The sequence below is a fragment of the Crotalus tigris genome, unplaced genomic scaffold, assembly GCF_016545835.1.
Source record: "Crotalus tigris isolate CLP2741 ecotype Arizona unplaced genomic scaffold, ASM1654583v1 scf7180000018585.330925593:3314079, whole genome shotgun sequence".
Taxonomy (NCBI): Eukaryota; Metazoa; Chordata; class Lepidosauria; order Squamata; family Viperidae; genus Crotalus; species Crotalus tigris.
The window spans coordinates 50537-74503 of record NW_024097088.1 but is presented as its reverse complement, the minus strand read 5'-3'; the positions used below and the strand labels follow the sequence as shown (position 1 = coordinate 74503).

The following is a 23967-nucleotide window of genomic DNA, read 5'->3' as shown; positions in this document are numbered from 1 at the left end:
GAATACTCTTATTCCAAGCTCAGCTGGAGATTAAAGAGGGATCTGCTGCATTGAACAATAGATCCTCCAAATCCAGGACAGATCACGCCCTGCCTTGATTTCAGATTCAGTCCACAGGTTCAACAAAGAGAGAGTGAAAATAGATGTCATGTGGTGAGGTTCTCCATACTAAGACACAGTCAAGGGATAAAATTAAGAGGCATAATCTGAAGTTGCAGGTTATCTCTTTGAGGCGAGACAAAGCATCTGGAAATAAAATGAGGGGGGCCAGGATGGTCCTGGGAGATAAGAATGTACTGTAGCCTAGAACAGGAACATCCAATCTTCAACCACAGGGCTGCCTCTGGTGCATCTGCCAGGGTTTTGATAAACTGTCATGAATATATTCTTAGTGGGACATAATGCAGACCTTACTGAGCCATGGAGACAATGATATTAACAATATTAAATTAATCTCATTTTAATCTCAATGAAAAGGGAACTAAATGTCTTCTTCCTCCTCCTCCTCCTCCTCCTTCTCCTCCTCCTCCTCCTCCTCCTTCACACACCTCACTCCCTTTTAGTGCTGAGGATGTTTCCTAGTTTGGTAATAAAATGACTGCAAGAAAACCACCAAGCTCAGAGAGCACCAAGGATCCTACAGTTGCCCCCCCTCCTCCTCCTCTTCCTCCTCCTCCTCCTCCTCCCTGCACACTGCACTCCATTCTAGCACTGATGATGTTACCTAGTTGGGTCATAAAACATCTACAAGAAAACCACCAAGCTCAGAGAGCACCAAGGACCCTACAGTTGCCCTCCTTCCTTCCTTCCTTCCTTCCTTCCTTCCTTCCTTCCTTCCTTCCTTCCTTCCTTCCTTCCTTCCTTCCTTCCTTCCTTCCTTCCTTCCTTCCTACAAATTCAGCTCCCTGCCAGAAAGTGGCAGGTAGTCTTGATGCAAAGGGTGCTTATAAACATCTGGAATGTCCAATATTCCATACTGTATGAAATTTATAGTTGCAGGAGCCAGTCTGGGTCAGTCAGTGAGACAAGAGGTTTAGAGTCTTCCGAGCTTTTGGACACCTGCTGGAGCCCATCCTCAGAGAAATTCTCTCTAGCTGAATGTGTTATATTTGCCTTCCTTTGCGTTATTTCTACTCAACCCCGCATGCTTGATTGGCATCAAGCTGTGGTACCACGCCAGCCTTCTCTGCTCCTATCATCAACCATTTCCCCTGGATCCAAAGAAAGCCACCAAGTTTCCACCTTGCCAAGAAGCGCCCTGCCCACTTTGCTCCCTCAGATTTCAAGAATCCAGGCACTGCAGCTGGAAAGTTCTTTCCACCCCTCCCAGAAGCGCTCTACTGACAGAGGTCTGCCTGACAGATGGGCTGATTATCCCGCAGTGACCACCATCACATTTTGCTGCCTGAGCAGCTCACGATGAAGCAGCTCAGCAGATCAAAGATGAAGATGAAAAGGGACCCAAAGCAGCAGCTGAAGAGAAATGGTGCCAGCCTCCTTGGAAGAACACAGCAAACACATTTTAGGAACCTCTGCTTGCTTGCAAAGGCAAAAATCTGAAGCTTCTCAGTTTAGATCCCCAGTTCCTGGATGCTTTCAAAGCGGGATAGCGGTAGTTAAAGTCTATTTCCTTTCTAAACATAAAATAAAATTGGGGAACAGAGACCACAAAAAACAGAAATGGAACCTACAGCTTCTCTTTGACTCAGCATTGCAACACTGCCCTAGATTCTAAAGAGGAAAGAAAACCAGGTTGGTGAGCACCAAGATGTTAAGAAAACACAGCAAAGGTAGAGGAAGCCAACAGGAAATCTATGTCCTGTCTCTGGAAACAGATAATCACCCAGAAATAAGCAGGAAGACAAGTTTTATTCTGCTGGTTTGTTGGATCCTGCTGTATTAGCACATGTATGTATATTGTTCCTGGTGTATGATATTGTAACTAGTGTAAGATAAACCACCATTTATTATAGACCACTGTTTACTCCTGAGTTATCTCGCACAATAAGACTGTGCACACTCTGACACCTCATCTCCAGGTTGGTGTTTTGGGGAACCCCATTCTTTATTTTTTCCCAGCCAAACCAACTCTTGTCTGTACTCACTTCGGTCACATTCATAACCTTGATTGCTGCAAGCTGCCCTGTTTTCACGTGGCGACCCTGGAAAAGAGAATAAAACAAAGCCAATAAAAGCATCCCAACTGCCTAACGGTAGCGGAGTAAATGGCCTGTGTAAGCCAATGCGTCAAATCCATCATTTTGAAATACATCACTATAAACAGCTGTTTTTAAAGCCGCACCCCGAGCAATTGTAAACAATTTGCACAGCACCTAACAGGAAGTCAATATTCAACGGTTCGGGCAATCAAGCCTAGTGATTTAACACTGGAAGTTACCCAGAGTCACTTCGTCAGCGAAATGGGTGGCAAACAAATTTAATAAATGAAATGAAATGAACTAAATAAAATCTGCAGCACGGGGACAGCAGGGCCACGTGCCAGAAAGTGGGCCTTTTCTGTGCGAAGCACTGGATTTCCAATCAGCAAAACGTTTTATGAATCTAATCAATTCCACTGCTCTGCCAAGGCTTGTTCTGCCTCTGTGTGTGCTTAGTTTGAGAGTGAAGCCCTTCAGTACTTAATACTGAGTTACAACCATTCGTTTAGCAACTGGAGCACCGTGGCTGGAGTGTCTGTGGAGATTCTGGTTGTCCCAAAGACGCTTTTTCTCAAGGCAGCTGGACTTTCTTGTTTTTCTTTGAAGATGTCTCGCTTCTCATCCAAGAAGCTTCTTTAGCTCTGACTGGATGGTGGGGAATGGAAGGATTTATACTCCTTGCAGACAGCTGGACACCAACAATCTCCAGTCTACAACACAGTCCTTTCAGCAGTTCCAAGAAGCTCCACGCCCATTTTGCACCACTCCATTGTGGTGACCCTCCAAGTGGCCTCAATGACTCCCTAAAAGAATGCAAATGACCAGCTCTGTCTGCAAGGAGGATAAATCCTTCCATTCCCCGCCATCCACTCAAAAGCTGAAGAAGCTTCTTGGAGGAGAAGTGAAATATCTTCAAAGGAAAACAAGAAAGTCCAGCTGCCTCCTGAAAAAGCGTCTTTGGGAGTGGCTTGAGTGGTTGGAACGCTGGGCAGGAGGTTAGCAAGCCCATGTTTGAGACCCAAGCTCTGTTGTGCGGCAGGGTTGAGTTCCCGTCCTTTGCTCCAGCTCCTGCTGGGGACCTGAAAAGAGCCCCCAACTGGGTGTTCCCCGGGCAACAGTGACATCACTGGCTAATCCTTTCAACCCAGAGGCGCCTTGCTGCTTTAATGCTTTTAGTGACTGTTCTGTTACAACAGCACTGAAAAAAGTGACTTACGACTAGTCCTCACACTTAACAGACGTTGCAGCATCTCCAGAGTCACGTGATCAGAATTAGGACGCTTAGCAACCGGCATATACTTATGACGGTTGCAACGTCCCAGGATCACGTGATCAACCTTTGCAACTAGCTGGCTTCCCCCCAAGCAAAGTCAACGGGGAAAGCCAGATTTGTTTAACGACTGCTGTGATTCGCTTAACAATCCTGGACAAAAAGGTCATAAAAATTGGTCGTAAGCCAGGGACTGCTTGTGATCAATTCCCCCCAAAAGAAAACCTTTAGTTCAATCTGGAAAAACTATGGTAGATTACGAAACTGCTGCCCCCCCCCATCAAATAAGATCTTTTTCCGAAGGACTTTCAAAGTATTTTCTCTGCAACATTTGCTCCATTCAATTCCCTTTTCAGGTTAGATGGCTTGCCAAATTTCAATTTTGGCCATTCCTCCATTCTCTCTAGTTTTTTTTTCCCCTCCCTTTTTTTTCCTGTTGGCTAACCTTCAAGTCAAAATCGAAGCCGTTGGCTGGATCCAACCCAAACCAGCCAAGTCTGCATATTCAAAAAATCCAAACATCTGCCAGGCTTCCTTAATTCTAAAAACTAAATTCTTAATTCTAGGAGCTAAGGAAATAACTGCCTCTTAAGTGATCAGATTATGTTGGCTTTCCTTGATTGAGCAATAAATCATGGCATTTCCAATGCTTCCTTCGGCAGCTTAGCTTGACTTTTCATCTTTTCCCGTGGCAGGAGGCCCACAGATGATTTGGCCAGATTACAATCTTTACTGTAGGTCAGGATCCAGCCATATGGCACAGTAGATTTCCCACTAAAGCAAAGATGCCATATGTTTCCAAAGATTTAGACTCCTGGCTTCCTTCTTCTAAATTAATGGGTCTTTGGTGGAACACTTGAAGACTTGAAGTTGGAAGGTTACGATCTGTTTACATAATGGCTGCTTCAAGCCACAAAACTCTTGGTTCCCACCTGGATCAGACTCAGCTCTTCCAGATTATTTTGTCCATCAAGTTTAGAATTGCCTTTTTTAACAGATCTTGGAGGTCTTCTAACCCAACTCCCTGCTCAAGTAGGAGACCCTATGCCATTTCAGGCAAATGGTTGTCCAATCTCTTCTTAAAAACCTCCAGTAATGGAACATCCACAACTTCTGGAGGTAAGTTGTTCCACTGGTTTATTGTTCTACCAGGAAATTTCCCCTTAGTTCTAAACTGAATCTCTCCTTGATTAGTTTCCATCCGTTGCTTCTTGTCCTGCCTTCAGGTGCTTTGGAGAAGAGGTGGACCCCCCTCTTCTTTGTGGCAACCCCTTAGATATTGGAAGACTTCTATCATGTCACCCTTAGTCCTTCTTTTCATTAAACTAGACATGCCCAATTCCTGCAACCGTTCCGTATATGTTTTAGCCTCCAGTCTCCTAATCATCTTTGTACTCTGAATGGCAGTGATTCTCTAGAGCTGTGCACAGAGAAAAATCTGATGTTGCACGGATGATGTTACCTACTTTGGTAATGAAACGTTAAAAGAAATCCACCAAGAACATCAAGGACTGCCAGAGAAAAATCTCATATATCTCCTGGTTCAACTTTTTCAACAGAGATCCTGAAGCACTGATCCGATGATCAGTCGATCAATAAAATTATAGAGCATGACAGGGAGATAAGATAACTAACTTCTCCAAACTTCCTTAAAGTGATTTGGGATTTGCATAGATCTGTCTCCGAATCTCTCACTCACAGGCCCAGATCAATACTATAACATACCAACTGTAGCTCAGCCTAAGATTTGCCCTCAATTTATATCCAGCTGATGTCACGATTTGGGTTCCTGTATCGGAAACCATTGTTTTCAACTGTTTCCAGGCATTGAAAGCTTCCCAGGGCAGCGTGGAGCCCTTCCAGACAAACTGGCACCCTAGTTTAAGTCCCAGATATTGCCAGGAATGAAATATTCTTCTAATTTCCCTGGCCGATTAAATCAAGAACGATCAGATCCCTGGGAATTCTTTGCCCAAGTTAATTTATTGAAAGTCCTGGTCAGCAGTCGCGATAAAACTGGTTTGAAAAAAAAAAAGAAAAGAAAAATCATGAGAATTAAAGCTTTATCCATTGGCTACTAATGAAGTTACATTAACACTGATAGGAATAATTCCTGGGAAATTACTTTAATGCAGTGCAGAGGTCTATGGCTAATTCTGGTTAATTAAGAATACCCAGAGAGAAAAATGCAACAGTTTAATATATACACAGACATTTTTAAAAAAAGCGGATTACATTTCATTAAGCGGTTGAATTTCTCATAAGGTTTACAAAATTTTACATCGCTGGTGATGACAGTTAATCAGGGAAGATTCATCGTTTCCTCCATTTAATGAGTTCTTCTGCCATCAGGAATGGAAAAGTGGCCCCGAGGGGTTTAATCGTTCTAACAAAGACGTGTCCCTTTGGGTTTCATCGTTCCGGAGAGTAAAACTTCAAAAAATTAGCTTTCTGCTTGTGAGAGGGGAAAGGTTTTATCCTCTGTCTCCCAAGGCAGAGATCCCGAGTGAATTGTGTACGTGTGCCCCAATGTCAGATATTATATCAAAAGTGAATTACATCTCTGATTGTCCTGCTTCTACTTTGTCTTTTGAGATAAATTTATATACTGGGAGAGAAATTAATCCTGGGGAGACTTTAAGCCTCTCGTTCCCATAAGCCCCCACCAATAGCTAAATGACTGATATATAAGCAGCTGGGGAGAAAAGGACGTAAGTCCCTAAGGGCCTCGAAGGAACATCTGGCTGAAGTCACCTAGAAGCAAGATATCTAACAAGGACTTTTTTTTTTTTAGAAGATTCAGAGGTGGAACTTCTTCCCTGAAGCCAGATTTAGAAGTTGGAAATAGTTCTTCATAGCAATAGAAGAGAGTTTGAACAGAGGGTTAACTGTGGGGTCCTTGCTGCTCTCGGAACTTGGTAGTTTTCTTGTAGATGTTTCATGACCCAACTAGGTAACATCATCAGTGCTGATAGCAAGCGGTATAGGGTCCCCAGCTTGAGCAGGGACTTGGATGAGAAGATCCCTTTACTATAATTCAGCAGGGCTTGGACTATCTGAATTCTTTCACACCAAATATCGCCTCTTGCAAATTTACAGAGATTTAGGGAGCTGTGGTGGCGCAGCGGTTAGAATGTAGTATTGGAGGCTAATTCTGCCCACTGCCAGCAGTTCAATCCTGACCAGCTCAAGGTTGACTCAGACTTCCATCCTTCCGAGGTTGGTAAAATGAGGACCCAGATTGTTGGGGGCAAGATGCTGACTCAGTAAACCTATAAGAGAGGGCTGTAAAGCACTGTGAAGTGATATATAAGTCTAAATGCTATTGCTATTGCTAACTCTGCCCACTGCCAGGAGTTCGATCCTAATCAGCTCAAGGTTGACTCAGCCTTCCATCCTTCCGAGGTCGGTAAAATGAGGACCCAGATTGCTGGGGGGTTCAACAGACTGACTCTGTAAACCGCTTAGAAAAGGCTGTAAAGCACTGGGAAGCGGTATATAAGTCTAAGTGCTATTGCTACCTGTTTATTTAGCAGGCTCCCTGCACACCATCCAACCTCTGTAATGGAACACTTAGCACCAAGTTACAAATCCCGGATCCGAGAGAGGGACAGGAACAGATCAAAAGAAGCCGAAAAGATTGGGATCAAAATGATTAAGTGGCTAAAGCAGGGGTGGGATTCAAATATGTGAACAACCGGTTCTCTGCGTGGATGCCACTTCCGGAAGTCCATTCTGGGCCTGGGCAACAAAAAATTAGCTACCCGTGGTGTGAACCGGCTGAATCCCACCACTGGGCTAAAGTTTGATACGTTTTTGTTGCCAAATCCCCACGCTTAAATTTAGCAACTGCGCACCACCAACACAACCAGGCTGCTAAAGACTCTCTTCAAGCAACACCTGGCCTACTTCTCAACAGCAGAAATGGGTCAGCATTTTCCTACATTCACATAGCCGGGATGTAAACCTCACGATGCTGCCTTGCGACCATTCACAATTTTATAAGTCAGTTCAAATCCATTTAGGTGAGACAGAGATCAGCATGGACACGAAACATCTGGCGAAGCTCAGACAGACATGGGAACAAGTGAGCAATGCTGCAAATAGTAAATCAAAGTGGAGGAAGAGACTTGAGTCTAACTTTTCAGGATGCCAGTTGCTGTAGGCGAACTACAGGAAGGAGTAATTTCCCCCATGCCTTTGGTTTCCCTGCATTGCTGCATCGAAAGCTAGGTCAGTAAAGACAAAGGAAGGCTCTTTTAAAAAAATAAAAAAATAAATCAAAAGAACCTGTAAGCAGTTGGCAATGCTTATCTAGAGGAAACAGTCAACAGATTGGAAGCTCAGCACTATAATAGAATTATTATTATTTTTTCTTTCAGTCTGTGTTGGTTAACAGCCTTTTTCTCTTCAGCACTTCCTGATAAATAGTTCTTAAATTTAGCATGCTACTCTTCTCCAGTTCAAGCTTCTAGGTGATGGATAGACTGCTTCCACCATTCCTAATTTAACAAAGCCAGAATTTAACAAAGCCAGAAATAATTAGGGGTGGGGTGGAGGTTAAAACATAGGAAGAATGATTGCAGGAATTGGGTATGTCTAGTCCAGGGGTAGGCAACTTTGGCTCTTTTATGACTCATGGACTTCAACTCCCAGAATTCTGGGAGTTGAAGTCCATGAGTCATAAAAGAGCCAAGGTTGCCTACCCCTGGTCTAGTCTAATGAAAAGAAGGACTGGGGGACATAATAGGAGTCTTCCAATATTCAAGGGGTTCTTACAGAGACGAAAGCATCAAACTATTTTCCAAAGGACCAAAAAATAAGATGAGAAACAACAGATGGAAACTAAGAAAGGAAAGAAGCAACCTAGAACTAAGGAGAAATGTCCTAAAAATGAAAGAAATCGCCCAATGGAACAATGCCTTCAGAGGTTGTAGATGCTCCATCACTGGAGACTTTCAAAAAGAGACTGGACAATCATTTATCTGAAATGGTATAGGGTCTCCTGCCTGAAGAGCGGGTTGGACTAGAAGACCTCCAAGGTCCCTTCCAATTCTGTTATTATTCTATTCCAAGCCATCTGCTCTCGCTTCTAACTTCTTCTCAAACATGAGCCAGCCGTGTGCTGCAGCTGCCAAAAAGGCCAACCCAGTGCTGGGCTGCATTAACAAAGGGATAGAATCAAGGTCACGTGAAGTATTAATACCACTTTACAATGCCTTGGTAAGGCCACACTTGGGATCCTGCAGTCAGTTTTGGTCACCACGATGTAAAAAAGATGTCAAGACTCTAGAAAAAGTACAGAGAAGAGCAACAAAGATTATCAGGGGATTGGAGGCTAAAGCATATAAGGAACAGTTGCTGGAATTGGGTATGTCTAATTTAATGAAGAGAAGGACGAGGGGGGACATGATAGCAGTGTTCCAATATCTCAGGGACTGCCCCAAAGAAGAGGGAGTCAAGCTATTCTCCAAAGCCCCTGAAGGCAGGACAAGAAGCAATGGAGGGAAACTAATCAAGGAGAGAAGCAACCTAGAACTAAGGAGAAACTTCCTGACAGTTAGAACAATTAGCAAGTGGAACAACCTGCCTCTAGAAGCGGTGAATGCTCCAACATTGGAATTTTTTAAAGAAGAGACTGGGCACCCATTTGTCCAAAATGGTATAGGATTTCCTGCCTAAGCAGGGGGTTGGACTAGATGACCTCCAAAGTCCCTTCCAACTTTTTATTATTATTATGATGATGATGATGATGATGACGACTCTTTTGTGTTGTTCATTCCTCTGCTCAGGAGAAAGGCTGTCTCCTGGAGGTTGGGTTGGATGCTTTGAGGCGAAACCCAGAAACAGGAAGATGTTACTTCCCCCCCCCCCAACCACAAATAGCTTCCAGGCGCAAAAGAGTCCCACCATGCCAGATCCTTTCGCCTGCTTTGGAACCTTGTGTTCAAAGAATTGAGCAGAGCATGAAATGGAGTCCAGCAGGCCTTATGGAAACCACATGCCTCCACAATGCAGTCCTTTCTTAAGTCTGGCACAGAGAGGCCTTATCACTGGACAGTGTTCTTTTTTTAAAAAAAAAAAGTTCTGGAAAGGACTCATTTTTGTATGATTCATCTATTTTCTCCACCTCCAAACAGATCTTCAGCCCAGCTTCTCTTAGCAGTTTTAAGGGATTGCAAGATTGTACGCTCTTACAGCCGACGTGCCCCAGTACTAGGTTTAAAGTCTGCCAATCTTATGGAAGCTTGTCCTAAACTGTAAGAAAAAAAATATAAGCTGCAAGAGAGCTGGTTTGGTATGGTAATTAAGGCACCAGGCTAGAAAGCAGGAGATGGTGAATTCAAGTCCTGGCTTAGTTGGGTGACTTTGAGCCAATCACCAGGAGATGGTGAGTTCTAGTCCTGCCTTAGCTATGAAAGCCAGCTGGGTGACTGTGGGCCAATAACTGGGAGAACGTGAGTTGTAGTCTCACCTTAGCCATGAAAGCCAGCTGGGTGAGTTTGGGGTAATCACCAGGAGATGGTGAGTTCTAGTTCCGCCTTAGCTATGAAAGCCAGCTGGGTGACTTTAGGCCAGTCCCTCTCTCTCAGCCCAACCCACCTCACAGGGTTCGTTGAAGGGAAAACAGGAGTAGGAAGTTCTGTTGAATATGTTCACTGCCCTGAGTTATTTGTCAAAAGGTAAAAGATGGGATATACTGCAAACCAGTAAATAAATAAGCTGCGATTTATAAACAAGAGTTGGGTTCTCCTGTTGTGTTAAGGCAGACAGCCTACCATACACCTTGTGGCTTTAGGACAACCGGTAGACTCAACCAAAGCATCAAGTTTCACACCTGATGGATGAGTGACAGATCAAAGCTCCAAGCTGTATCTCTTGTAAGAAAAAAATCACTTTCAAACATCTGTCATGGATAAAAGCCGATTCCTGCTGTGATATGCACAACGGCTCATTTTGTATCCAAACGGTCCAAAAGTTGCACAGTAACCACAAGACATGTCGGTGAGGAAGTGAACGTCAGCAAAAACAGTTGGAATGGATGTTCAACCATCAATCAACGATGCTCGGAGCTTTATAATCAGATGGAATTAGTTACACGACAGCATCACATCCCCTCAAGACTTGACTGCATTAATCACTGGCCACATTTGATGCGTTGAGGTTTGGCTTAACAAACTAATATGGATCACTGCCGAATCATTTCTGTCTCACTTTTCCCTTTCCACCAGCAGAGAAATCAGCCACCAAGCCCTCACTGCTCTTGTGTCTAACATGAAAATCATGGCTAATGATGCCCAAGCAAACCAGGATACCTTATCCAACTTTAATCCAGGTTTCATCAGCTTTGCACATAATATTAAGCCGTATCCAGTCAATTTATTGAGGCCAAATTTACTGAACTAACTAAGCCCAAATCAAACAGCCATAGTTTTAAAGAATCTAACCACAGCAGATTATAAACCGAAGTTTATGATTTGGTGAATAGTAAATAAATTATTAGAAAACTCTGGATAAGCAGAGCTTGGTTAGGTAAGTTGTGCAAACGAGGAAATCTTCTACTCACCCAAATTAAATCACATTATAATGTACCTTCATTGTCAAGCTTTACGTGATTTAAAATTGAAAACTGCTCTCCTGGTTTGTTTTGGAAAGCATTATCCATAATCTGTCAGGTGGATATAGCAAGAAATTATGGTTAATCATGGTTTCCTGGTGTCCTTCAACACTTCTTTGAAGGCCACAGGAAGCTGTGCAAGTAAGAGGCCATTGTCTCAACGGCCGTTGAATCAGTTAGCTGTCATACACACAGTTAGAAATTCATAGCAACATCTGGATGTACAAAAGAACCGCAATTTCAAATTTCTGATTTTTTTTCTCTTAGCACACATCCAGATGACTTCACTTTCCTTCTCATGATAAACAACTGCCTTCATCATGGTTCAAGAATTCACACCTATTACAGACCACAGTCAGACTAAAATGTAGCTTACAAAACCATTTCGAATCATAGCTAATCTCACAACTTTTTTGCTAGACCACCACAGTGTAAATTGAAGAAAATTCAAATCATATGTTTATGCCATGGACTGGAGTCACACAACAGAAGGTTATAACAGAATATCAGAGTTGGAAAGGACCTTGAAGGTCTTCTAATCTAGACCAACATCTTGCTCAAGCATATCTTTGTTTCCAAAATGTATTATACCCAATTGCCATTAAATATATTAATTTTTTTAGCCATCCATTCTTCAGAAATATCCCATACCTTATAGACTTGTCCATATGTCCCGTTTCCAACGACTTGCACTAGTTCAAATATTCCAGCTGGATCCTAGAAAAGAATTAAATTAGAGGAAGTTAATATTAGGAAGATTAGCTCCTTGGCTGAGTTTTACAGACTGCATCCAAACCTTATCTAGTTTGTTTGGCTAAGCATCTTGGCATTGATGAACCGCAGCTGATGGTTATGCACACTCTACAAACTTATCCATAGCCCCTCTTCTCCCTGTGCCTTATGGGTTGCGTATTTTCATTTTTAAAAAAACAACATTTCAATCTTTAATAACGATTGTTTTATAGATTTGTGATTTTATTTAATGATTGTATGCCGCCCAGAATAACTTCTTGTGAAATGGGCGACCGTATCAATTTGGTGCATTAAGCTCTTCAACCATCTACAAGGAAGGAAGCACGGGTCAAATGTGATCTTTGGGTGATATGAAAGCCACGTCTTAAATACAGTCTGTGAAATGATGAGGGTAAAATCCCCCTGGTCCATTAAAAACAATAGATTTAACAACTTAACAGCCCCCCCCCCAACAGAACCCATCTACAGGAAAAGAACATTTAGGATTTTAATGTTTTGAAGTTGGAAACTGCCCAGATTCTTTCGCTACAAGATGAGCAGCAAAGAAATTCAATATGAATTTAAGAGCCGTGGTGGGGCAGTGATCAGAATGCAGTAAGGCAGGCTAATTCTGCCCACTGCCAGCAGTTCGATTCTAACTGGCTCAAGATTGACTCGGGCCTTCCATCCTTTCAAGGTTGGTAAAATGAGGACCCAAATTGTTGGGGGGGCAATACGCTGACTCTATAAACGGGTTAGAAAAGGGTGTAAAGCACTATGAAGTGGTATATAGGTCTAAGTATTATTGCTATGAACAAACGAACAAATACTTCTTATCTGAACCAAATTAAGACAAAAGTATGTTTACATGTTTCTTGTGGAGAAGAACGTCTGGAATATTGGAAAGTGCATGCAAAGGAGCCACATCTATTCTTGGAGAACATCAACAGAACCCAAAATTAAACTAGAGTCAACCTCACCCAGGGTCAGGCAATTCTATTTTCTAAAAACAGCTTGGAAAAGAGATGAAAGATTGGCACATCCAAAATCATAGTGCAGTTAAGGTCACACTACCACAGCAAAACTCAAAACTCTTCTACAGACTGGGGCACAAAAACTTAACTTCTGCTTCAGCTAAGGATGCAAATAAAGTTTAAAATAAGTTAATTTCCACCTGTGGCTTTCACTTAATGCAAGGCTGTCTTTAAAAAAATAATAATCCTAAAGTGATTTGAATATGTAAATGCTTGTGTTTCCATAAGAAGTCTGCAATATTCAGGTACTTGCATGTAAAACCTAAAATTTGTTCAATTTTAAAAGCGAAACAAAAGGAAGTCCAGAATTAATGTTATATATGGACTACATTCTTATTAGTGTCTGCTCATAATGTGTTCCACTTCAGAGAGGTGTTAATGGAGCCCACCACAATTTAGTCATAAGGCCAACAGTGTGTGGCAGCAGTCAAAAAAGATGCTTCTATGCCTCTGTTTATACAATCTTTGGTTGCATAAACAGAGGCATAGAATCAAAATCAGCTGAAGTATTAGTAGCGCTTCATAAAACTTTATAAGGCCACAATTGGAATACAGCATCCAGTTTTGGTCACCACATTACAAAAAAGATGTTGAGACTTTGGAAAAAGTGCAAAGAGCAACTAAGATGATCAGAGGCCCGGAGACAAAAATATATGAAGAATGGTTGCAGGATTTGACTATGGCCAGTCTACAGAAAAGAAGGACTAGGGGTGACGATTTGAGGGGCTGCCACAAAGAAGAAGGGGACAACCTCTTTTCCAAAGCACCAGAAGGCAAGACAAGAAACAACAGATGGAGACTAATCAAGGAGAGAAGCAACCTGGAATTAAGGAGAAACTTCCTAACAGTGAAGACAATCAACTGGTGGAACACTTTGCCTTCAGAAGTTGATGGAGCCTCCTTCATCACTGGAGGCTTTTAAGAAAAGACTGGACAGCCACTTGTCTGACATGGGATAGGGTCTCCTGCATGAGCAGGAGGCTGGGCTAGAAGACCTCCAAGGTCCCTTCCAGGTCTATTCTGATTGATTGATAATCAACACAGACATGAGATCTAAAGGCTTGGCTTAGCCAACCTGAAAATAAGCAAGGAACTGCAAAGCAAACAGGTTGAACCACTGCAGAAAACAAACGTGTCCATTTCCCCAAGTCTTAACCTCCATCTGGTTTAAACTTCAAGGAAATCCATTATGCTCCTATTTCCTGTGCCAGCAACCCCAGAAGTATGTGAAGGCAGCAAACACACTTGATGGCCTTCAAGTCACTGCCTGCCTGCTTCGTTTTCACCCGGCTGGCTTCCTCGTCCAATGAATAAAGACCAAACTAGAGGAGAAACCATATGGTGGAGCCCATTAGAGTAATTAACATCCGAGTGATAAATGGTTGGGTCAAACTGTTGACATTTGTCAAAGGAAAACTGTTAGCTATTTTGGCAGAAGCAGCAGATCAAATGGTCCAGGGACCCAAAGGGATGGTCAAGGAAAAGCTGTATCTAAAATGGGTCCAGTTTTGGAATAATTAAAAATTTGCCCAATCTGGAAGACTGTAATATATCATGGCTGGGTCACCAAGTGGAACAAGAGTCAATCAAAGTTGAATATCTGAGCCTAAAGGCAGATTGCTGCTAATTTCAACACAACAGCCAGTTTAATTTCACTTGTTAGGCATCTATCTATCTATCTATCTATCTATCTATCTATCTATCTATCTATCTATCTATCTATCTATCTATCTCAAGTAAATAAGCAAGATACATTCTACATATAAGGAGATATAGAGGTTCCCCCCCTTCCTCCCCCCCTCCCGTTTATGATCCGCAAAGCCAGAAAGGTTAGGAAACTCTGGACTAGAAGATCAAATTTGTCATTCTGTAACTTCTGTTAACATGGCCTAAAAATCTTGCAAGATTCCTGCTCTCAAATTGTAAGGACAGCTACAGAAAAAAAAAATTGGTTGACTGAGTCCTCCTTTGCAGCCACTTCCAACCGTCTTTTCCCACAACCCCCAAAAATAAAAAAAATAAAAAAATTGCATGGCTAAAGACGTCAGATGTGGTTCTTGAAGGGTTCTTTTTTTCTTTTTCTTGTATATATGAAAGAACTCCACTGAAGTTTAACCAAAGTTGTGGAGGGGTTTTTTTTTGTACCCAGGACACCAGTCCTCTTTATTCCAATTGCAGAATTTGCAGAATGTGCAACTTTTTTGTTGTCGTTTTAATGTAACAATATATATATATATATAAAAACAAGTCCACAGCAGGGATGTGTGGCGATGACTCCACATCTCAGAGGGGAATTGATAAGACCGTCTGTGGACAGGAAGGCCGGGGTTGGGGAAGGGGCAGACCCTGGAGGCACATTTATTGGAAAGGTCTTAGAAGAGCAATTCCACCCCGTCTGTGCCAGTCATACCAACAGCTCAACCGATGCACAAAGGGTGCCTTAACCTCATTTCAGCGGGTTTTAAAAACTTTGCAGAACTCATATTTGCTGGTGAGACAAAGACACACAGAAGCTCTCTCTCATAAATCCAAGGATTTCCTGAACCCCACCCTTCCCAACTTTTTGGGGGCAGGGATCAGCTGAACTAATAAAGGGAAGAACAAAACTTTGGATGGCCTTAATCCAGAAACTGCTGGGAAGGAACATAGCAAATAAATTCATTTCTTAAAGCAAACACGAGATTTGCACTAAATGACACACACACACACACACACACACAGAGAGAGAGAGAGAGAGAGAGAGAGAGAGAGAGAGAGAGAGAGAACAAGCACTCTTCCGCTATCCAAAATATTGGTCAGTGGGATGGAATGACATTTCTGACAAAGCGCGCATTCAGGATTATGAATCTGCAAAGAAGCTGAAGCTGCAAAAGAGACATCTTTAAAATATGAGTTTCAGACGTGCAAATGGAAAAGTTCTAAATGAGGTGACTTCATCTCCTAAAGCTTTTAGGAGTTCCAAGTTTCAGAAGAAACTTTTTTTTGGGGGGGGGGGCTGTAGCCACCCTTCCATTCCGGGTATTGTCTATCTGAAAGAGAGAAGGAAAACTTTTGGATTCCCAGACGTCCAGATGTTGCCAAACTTATCCAGATGGTTGACCCAAGTCCGTGTGACTGCCCTCCTGACCCAACTCATCTCAACGGTTGGTTTAAGCTGGGATTGGAGCTCCGGTCAAAGAACACGGTAGCTGGATACCATCCAAGCGGACACCAGCCAGAACATAGAAAAACTCAAAGAAGTAGTGCAAGATCAGAAGATATGGAGAGACCTGGCCCATAGGATCACCAAGAGTCGGATACAACTGAATACAATGAGATCTTAAGAGCATGGACACAATACGTAGTGGTTGAATGTAATCTTCTCCTTCTTCTTCTCCTTCTCTTCCCTCCCTTCCTCCTCCTCCTCCCCCTCCCCCATACTCAGAGACTCATTGAAAGTCTCCATCTATCATGGAATCTCTCAGCCTCAACTCCCTATTTGAACAATGGAGGACCTTAGAAGATTATTGTCAACCTCAACAAAGAAGAGATGCACACAGTATGTCAAACTGCTGTAGAGACTCAGGAAAAACATCCTACAGATAACCACATCTGTAACTGTAACTCATTCCAACTTTGCATCCAGTGACTGAAAGGTGGTCCACCACCTCAGTCTATCTAACTGTCCACCACCAAAACGTGGTGGTCTCCACCTCCAACGAACGGTTCTAGATCAGGTGCTCTCAAATTCTAGATTCAGGTTCCAGCTTTGTTTAGCCCCTAAATACGGAGAGTGGGACCCACCGCGCCACAACTACAAGCATCTTTAGGATTCAAACGTTACGCCTTGCATAAGGCAACAAGGAAGTTCTCCGTGGGCACATTTTAATGAGTTAATGATGGTCACTATTTCCCAAACTCTTCTCCAAATCTGGACTGATTTAACATTTTTCAAGATCCCATGAGAGACAAATGAAACACTGGGCCGATCAAAGGAAATCCACGCTTTCTGCCTCACTTCCTTTCTTTCCTCAGCTAGATAGACTAATCTACCCCACCCAACATATCTCACAAACAACGTTGTCATCTGCGTTTATGAGTCTTCTTATGAATCACCAGCGTTGATGTGGCTTCAGGAAAGGCAAATGCCGTTTTAGCTTCTGCTTTCTTTGAATAATAATAATAATATGCATTTGTTTTAAGAAGTAGCAATTCCTCTCTATTCAGCAAATTCCACCTCAGGACTCTGCAGTTATTATCCTGGAAAAGATTTAAAAGATCTGGGATGCTTCAGAAGGACCTATCCAGGATTCCAAAAGGGACTAAGGAATCTGGATAGAAGATCTGCCAAAAAAATCACATTACAATAATGGTAGAACCAACTTACAATAGTTCGTTTAGTGACCATTCAAAGTGACGGCGGCACTGGAAAATGCGATTTAGGACCTGTTTTCACAGTTACGACCTTTGCAGCATCCCCACGATCACATGATCAAAATTCAAATGCTTGGCAACTGGAATGTACTTAAGACAGTTGCAGTGTCCTGGGGTCACGTGATCCCATTTTGCAACCATCCGACACGCAAAGTCGATGGGGGAGGCCAGATTCACTTAACAACCATGTGACTAATGAATCACACAACTCTGTGATTCATTTAACAACTGTGGCAAGAAAAGGCCGTAAAATGGGACAAAACTCTCTTAACAAAGGTCTCACTGAACAACAGGAATTCTGGGCTCAGTTATGAACGTAATTCAAGGATGCCTGTATTCCTCGTGGGCCCATCCACGAAGCTGTGATCCATTGTCTTTTAATTCCCGAGCAGCAGGCATTTATTTACTGGAGACAAAACTTATATTCCATCCTATTGTGAGACTGTAGACAGCTTATAGCAGGAATGTATACCATGCAATATAAAGAATAAACATATTGCTCCGTTATGCATATTCCTGCTCTAAACTATAAAGCACAATAACACAATCAAGCACAATAACACAATAAGTTCCTGATAGTGTGAACAATTAACCAGTGGAACAACCTGCCTCCAGAAATGGTGAATGCTCCAACACTGGAAGTTTTTTAAGAAGAGACTGGACAGCCATTTGTCCAAAATGGTGTAGGGTTTCCTGCCTGAGCAGGGGGTTGGACTAGATGACCTCCAAGGACCCTTCCAACTTTATTATTATGATTAAACACAATGATTTTCAGAGGCACAGCAGCCAGTTCCAGTTGAATGTTTGGGAGGGGGAGGAAATGCTACTCTGAAGAGTTTGGTGACTAAAAGTAGCCCCCCTAGCTCACAACAATTTCTTTAGTGACTCTTCAAAGTTACGACGGCAATGAAAAATGCAATTTTGGACCAGTTTCCAGAGTGACGACCTTTGCAGCATCCCCACAGTCTTGTGTCAGCTTGGGAACTGACTCATATTTACGATGGTCGCAGTGTGTCCCAGAGTCACGCAATCCCCGTTTGTGACCTTCTGACAAGCAAAGTCAATGGGAAAGCCAGATTAACAACCGTGTTACTAAGTTGACAATTGCAGTGATTCACTGAACAACTGCAGCAGGAAAGGTCGTAGAAGGGGGCAAAACTCACTTAAGAATTGTCAGCCACAGAAAGTTTGGGCTCAGCTGTGGTGGCAAGTTGAGGACCCAGCTGTGGCGGCCGCGTTCCCACGACCATGCCCAACCGGGTCCGTTTCAGCCTTGCTGGCAAGCCCCACGACTCAAGCTGGGCGCGCAGAGGAGAAGGCGCAGCCCCGGCGGGCTACACGCGTCGTGGGAACGCAGCCCGGCTTCTCTCCCCGTCTCCTCTCCTCCCCCCGGGCGGGAGCCACTTACCCGCAGCGCTCCCAGGTCGGTGTTATCCAGGCTCCGGGCAGCGCAGTCGCCGGCCATGGCTTAGCGGGCGGCGGGGAGGCGGGCGCCCTCCGGGCTGGGCGAGGCTGCAGAGGAGCGGGGCGAGCGGCGACCGGCCCGGCTAGCTGGCTCTTCGGCGGCTTCTGGTCCCTGCGGCTGCCCGGCGGCTCTCGTGGGCTCAGCCGTCGTCCATGGCCGCGGAAGCAGAGCCCGGAAAAAGCCGGGGGAGAAAAGAAAAAGAGAAGGAAGGAAGGAAGGAAGGAAGGAAGGAAGGAAGGAAGGAAGGAAGGAAGGAAGGAATCTTTTCTTCTCCTTCCCCCCCCCGCCCCGCCCGCAGTCAGAGGGCGAGGACCCAGCCGTTCCTCCGTCCCGCGGCTCGCAAGGACAACAACTTTCGTGCAGACATTCCCGGGGAAAAGTTTTGCGAGGAAGTGACGTGGACGGGGGGGAGGGGTGATGCAACAGCTGGGCTGGGTGGGCGGCAGGGGCCAGCTGCAGGAGGGGGCTCGGCTCCGGGGATGCCCCGGGGGGTCCTTTCTCCGGGACCCGTTAAGCTTCGTTCACACAACCGCTTTTTCCTGCTTTGCATTGCGTTGCGTTGCGTTGCGTTGCATTGCGCGCTCTCGGGTTCAACGGGCAAAGCCCCATCCAGATTCAAGCAGAGTTAACCCACCCCAAGAAGCTTTCTTTCTTTCTTTCTTTCTTTCTTTCTTTCTTTCTTTCTTTCTTTCTTTCTTTCTTTCTTTCTTTCTTTCTTTCTTTCTTTCTCTTCCTTCCTTCCTTCCTTCCTTCCTTCCTTTTCTTTAACACTGGCACCTTCCTTCCTTCCTTCCTTCCTTCCTTCGTTCCTTCAACACTGGCACCTTTCTTTCTTTCTTTCTTTCTTTCTTTCTTTCTTTCTTTCTTTCTCTTCCTTCCTTCCTTCCTTCCTTTTCTTTAACACTGGCACCTTCCTTCCTTCCTTCCTTCCTTCCTTCCTTCCTTCGTTCCTTCAACACTGGCACCTTTCTTTCTTTCTTTCTTTCTTTCTTTCTTTCTTTCTTTCTTTCTCTTCCTTCCTTCCTTCCTTCCTTTTCTTTAACACTGGCACCTTCCTTCCTTCCTTCCTTCCTTCCTTCCTTCCTTCCTTCCTTCCTTCCTTCCTTCGTTCCTTCAACACTGGCACCTTTCTTTCTTTCTTTCTTTCTTTCTTTCTTTCTTTCTTTCTTTCTTTCTTTCTTTCCCTTCCTTCCTTCCTTCCTTCCTTCCTTCCTTCCTTTTCTTTAACACTGGCACCTTCCTTCCTTCCTTCCTTCCTTCCTTCCTTCCTTCCTTCCTTCATTCCTTCGTTCCTTCGTTCCTTCCTTCCTTCCTTCCTTCAACACTGGCACCTTTCTTTCTTTCTTTCTTTCTTTCTTTCTTTCTTTCTTTCTTTCTTTCTTTCTTTCTTCTTTTCTTTTCTTTTCTTTTCTTTTCTTTCTTGCGAATATCCCTAATACTCTTCCATCCTCCTACTTTACCCACAACAGCCCTGTGGGATAGACTGGGCTGAGAGAGAGGGGGGGGCAACTCACCCCCTTGGCTTTCTTGCCTAAGGCAGGACTAGTACTAGGACCATAATCCCTAGCCAAGAGAGCTGGGGATTCTGAATGCTGTAGTCCCAGGGTGGCTGGATGGCTCCAAATTACACAAAGCTGCTGGACACCCCAGGCCAAGATTCGTTTCAGGGAAAAACTTGTAGAACCCGAATATTTGTGCTTCTATCACTGGGTGTCTCTTACTCTTCGCCCGATATGGGCCTGGCTTTAAAGACAGAATGTGAAAATTAATTTAATTTAATTTTTTTTTTTTATTGAACTTCTGTAGCCACCCGTCTCCGCCAAGTGATTCTGGGTGGCTTAAATTTCTAAAACAGTGAAAACAACTAAAATCAATAAAAGCATCCAGAAAATAAATCCACACCGCAGCAAAGATAATTGACCAACTAATTAGCAAAGGTGAGAGGTGAAGCCTGAAGCCTGTCCTTTCCTGGAGTCCAACTTCCCCCCCCCCAAAGATTTTCAAAGCATTTCTAGGTTGTGACCCCCCCACATTGCTGGGGGGGGGAGGGGAGGATTCGTGTGTTTTACATCACCTTCCTTCACTGCAGCAAAGAGCATCCTGGCTCAAACCACAAAAACAACCAGCACCTGCCCACAATCAGGGTGTGTCACGTGGGCTAACCTAGTTTCCAGAAGTGACTCAGAGGGGCGAGCAGGACTCAAGTTCATTGTGCAAATTATAACTCTAGGGCAGATATATATATATATATATATATATATATATATATATATAGAGAGAGAGAGAGAGAGAGAGAGAGAGAGAGAGAGAGAGAGAGAGAGAGAGAGAGAGAGAGGAGGATGTAGCTGCAGATATAGAAGGAGACACACACCTTAAAAAATAATGACACTAAACGGGAGCAAATAGCAGGCTCCAGACCCAAGAGAAGCTAAAATTAGAGGATGAAGCTGTTTGTCATACAGCGGCTTCCTGAGTGTTTATTTTCGGCCTGGGCCCTGCTAAAGGGGAGCAAGTCTGGAAGAGAGAGGCATGGTCTGGCCTAAAGAAAGCCTGCCCACCTATATTCATTACATTTTCCTTTATTTTTAATCCACTTTATTATTTTAGAAATAACTCAAGGCGACGAACATACTTAATGCTTCTTCGTTCCTCCTATTTTCCTCACAACAACAGCCCTGTGAGGTGGGTTGGGCGGAAAGAGAAGGAGTGGGCCGAAGTCACCCAGCTGGCTTTCGTGACTAAGGCGGGATTAGAACTAGGGTCTCCTGGTCATTGGTCCAAGGTCGCCCAACCAAGGTTCATGGCTAAGGCGGGGTTAGAACTCACCGTTTCCTGGTGATTGGCCCAAAGTCACCCAGCTGGCTTTCATGCTTAAGGGGGGACTAGAACTCACCATCTCCCAGTTTCTAAGCCAGCACCTTAACTACATTAAACTGGCTGTACACTAGACCAAATTAAAGTAAGTAAGTAAAAGAAAGAGAGAGAGAAGAAAAAAAGAAAGGAAGGAAGGAAGGAAGGAAGAAGAAAGGAAAGAAAGAAAAGAGAAAGAAAAGGAAGGAAGGAAAGAAAGAAAGAGAAAGAAAAGGAAGGAAGGAGAGAAAGAGAAAAGAAAAAGAAAGAAAAAAGGAATGAAAGAAAGAAAAGGAAAGAAAAGAAAGAAAGAGGAAAGAAAGAAAAGGAAGGAAGGAAAGAAAGAAAGAGGAAAGAAAGAAGAGAAAAGCGAGAAAGAAAAGGAAGGAAAAGAAAAAAGAAAGAGAAAGAAAAAAGAAGGAATGAAAGAAAGAAAAGCAAGAAAGAAAAAAAAAGAAAGCAGCCAGCGTTAAAAACTTCAGGCTGTCGGCTTCAGGAAAGGGAAGTGAGCAGAGGAACTTCCTTGACTGGAGCCCAGGGAATGTTATTTTGCTCAAAGCCTGGAGGTTCCCTCCACCTCTCCTGTTATTTTCATGCCGCTATGTCCCCCGAGCAGGGAGCCAATTTATTTTGATAAGCCCGAACATCAGAGAACCAGAACTGAGAAACCACAATGGCTTAAAATGAAAGCGACACCTTCTGAAAAAGGGTGTCTCTCTCTCACCTTCTGCACAGCCACAAACGCCTGGGCCCTGAGGTTGCCACGACAGTGGTTCTTACCAGCCCCCGAGCATTCTCCCCAGAGACCCCACCCAGCCCTGCCCATGAAGAGGGACGCCTAGAACCGAGGTTCAGCCGCTTCTGCAAAGTCACAAGTTCCTCTCGGGCTGATTCTTTCCGCCCGTGGGCCACCTTAGCCTGTGTTTTCCAGGTTAAAAGTCTTGCCCCTTAACCCAGTCTCTGGGGGACAGTTATAAGAACCAGGCCCGCCATCTAGTTCAGGGGAAAGCGGGCATTTCCAGATCTCGTGGCTTTGCAGTTTTCCATCTCACCAGACGTCTCATGATCACAACCGTAGAAAATGGGGACCCTGGTGGTTTTGAGTCAGCACACACCAACCGGCAAGAACTTAAGCCCCACGAGACGTTTTCTAGAAAGACGAAGATTCTCGGTGGAGCTGAACTTTTGATGACTCCACAGCTTTGTTCATGGACATTCCTTGGCCGCAATGCAAAAAAAAAAAAAAAAAAGAGGTTTGGTTTGAATTCTGCCTCTTTGATCTCCCTTAACCTAAAACACATCCGATTTGATTTAACCTCAAGGCATGAGCTAAACTGACCTGTTGCCACCAATTGCAGCGATAAGCAGTTCAGCAACAAATATCCAAAGTGACCCATGTCCCCTGTTTTTCTGAAAATTCTCCAGTTTGCCCTAAAAATCTACCTCAAGGGGGGGGGGAGTGCGATTTCAAACGAAGCTGTTCGTTTCCTTGTCAGGAAAACAGGGATTTTTTTTTTAGAGGAAGTGTGCAAGGAAATGGATAACTGCAATCTGGTTAGGGAAGTGGCAGGGACCCTCCCAGGGGGGTCTGGAAGCCAAAGGCCTCTGAGACCCAGAGCTGGCTGTTGACACGACTGCAGAAAGTATGTTTTTATTTTCTTGGTTTGTTTGCTTGTTGGCTCCTGGTAATTGATTCTCGAGAGTTGGCTGTTTACAATAGAACCGCTGCTAGCTGAGAAAGCAGGAGGGGAAGTCACAGCACTTCTTCTTCTCTTCAAGCAACCCCTCTTTTTCAGAGTTAGGCAAAAGGGGTTGCCACACGAAAGACCTAACTCATTCAATTTAACACAGCAGCATTCTTTATTCAGAGTCATGAGAGGGAGGGAGGAAGAAGATGAGAGGGAGGGAAGAAGGAAGGAAGATGGAAGGACGGGAGAAAGACAGATGGAAGGAGGAAGGGAAGGAGGAAGACAGATGGAAGGGAGGGAGGAAGGAGGAAGGGGAAGGGAGGAGGATAGAAAAGGAATGAATAGAAGGGAGAAAGGAGAGAGGAGAGGAGAGGAGAGGAGAGGAGGAGAGAGGAGAAGAGAGGAGAGGAGCGGAGAGGAGAGGAGAGGAGAGGAGAAGAGAAGAGAAGAGAGGACAGGACAGGAGAAGAGAGGAGAGGAGAAGAGAAGAGAAGAGAAGAGAAGGGAAGGGGAAGAAAGAGGAGAGGAGGAGAGAGGAGAGGAGAGGAGAGGAGAGGAGAAGAGAAGAGAAGAGAGGACAGGACAGGAGAGGAGAGGAGAAGAGAAGAGAGGAGAAGGGAAGGGGAAGAAAGAGGAGAGGAGAGGAGGAGAGAGGAGAGGAGGAGAGAGGAGAGGAGAGAAGAGGAGAGGAGAGGAGGAGGAGAGGAGAAGAGAAGAGAGGAGAGGAGGAGAGAGGAG

The 23967-nt window shown here is 44.1% G+C and overlaps 1 protein-coding gene across 4 annotated transcripts in view; it reads right to left on the bottom strand.

Annotated features, from left to right (window-relative positions):
• Positions 1–19388, bottom strand: part of LOC120313125 (mitogen-activated protein kinase kinase kinase kinase 4-like) — a 72412-nt gene extending 53024 nt beyond the window's left edge. For all 4 annotated transcript variants that reach the window (XM_039354666.1, XM_039354664.1, XM_039354665.1 and 1 more), the window contains exons 1-3: positions 18635–19388; positions 11699–11764; positions 2106–2162 (exon numbers count right to left, since the gene is read on the bottom strand). In XM_039354666.1, the coding sequence (XP_039210600.1) occupies positions 2106–2162; positions 11699–11764; positions 18635–18691 (180 nt within the window). In that variant the 5' untranslated portion in view covers positions 18692–19388. The remainder of the gene's footprint in view (positions 1–2105; positions 2163–11698; positions 11765–18634) is intronic.
• Between the last annotated feature and the right edge of the window lie 4579 nt (positions 19389–23967).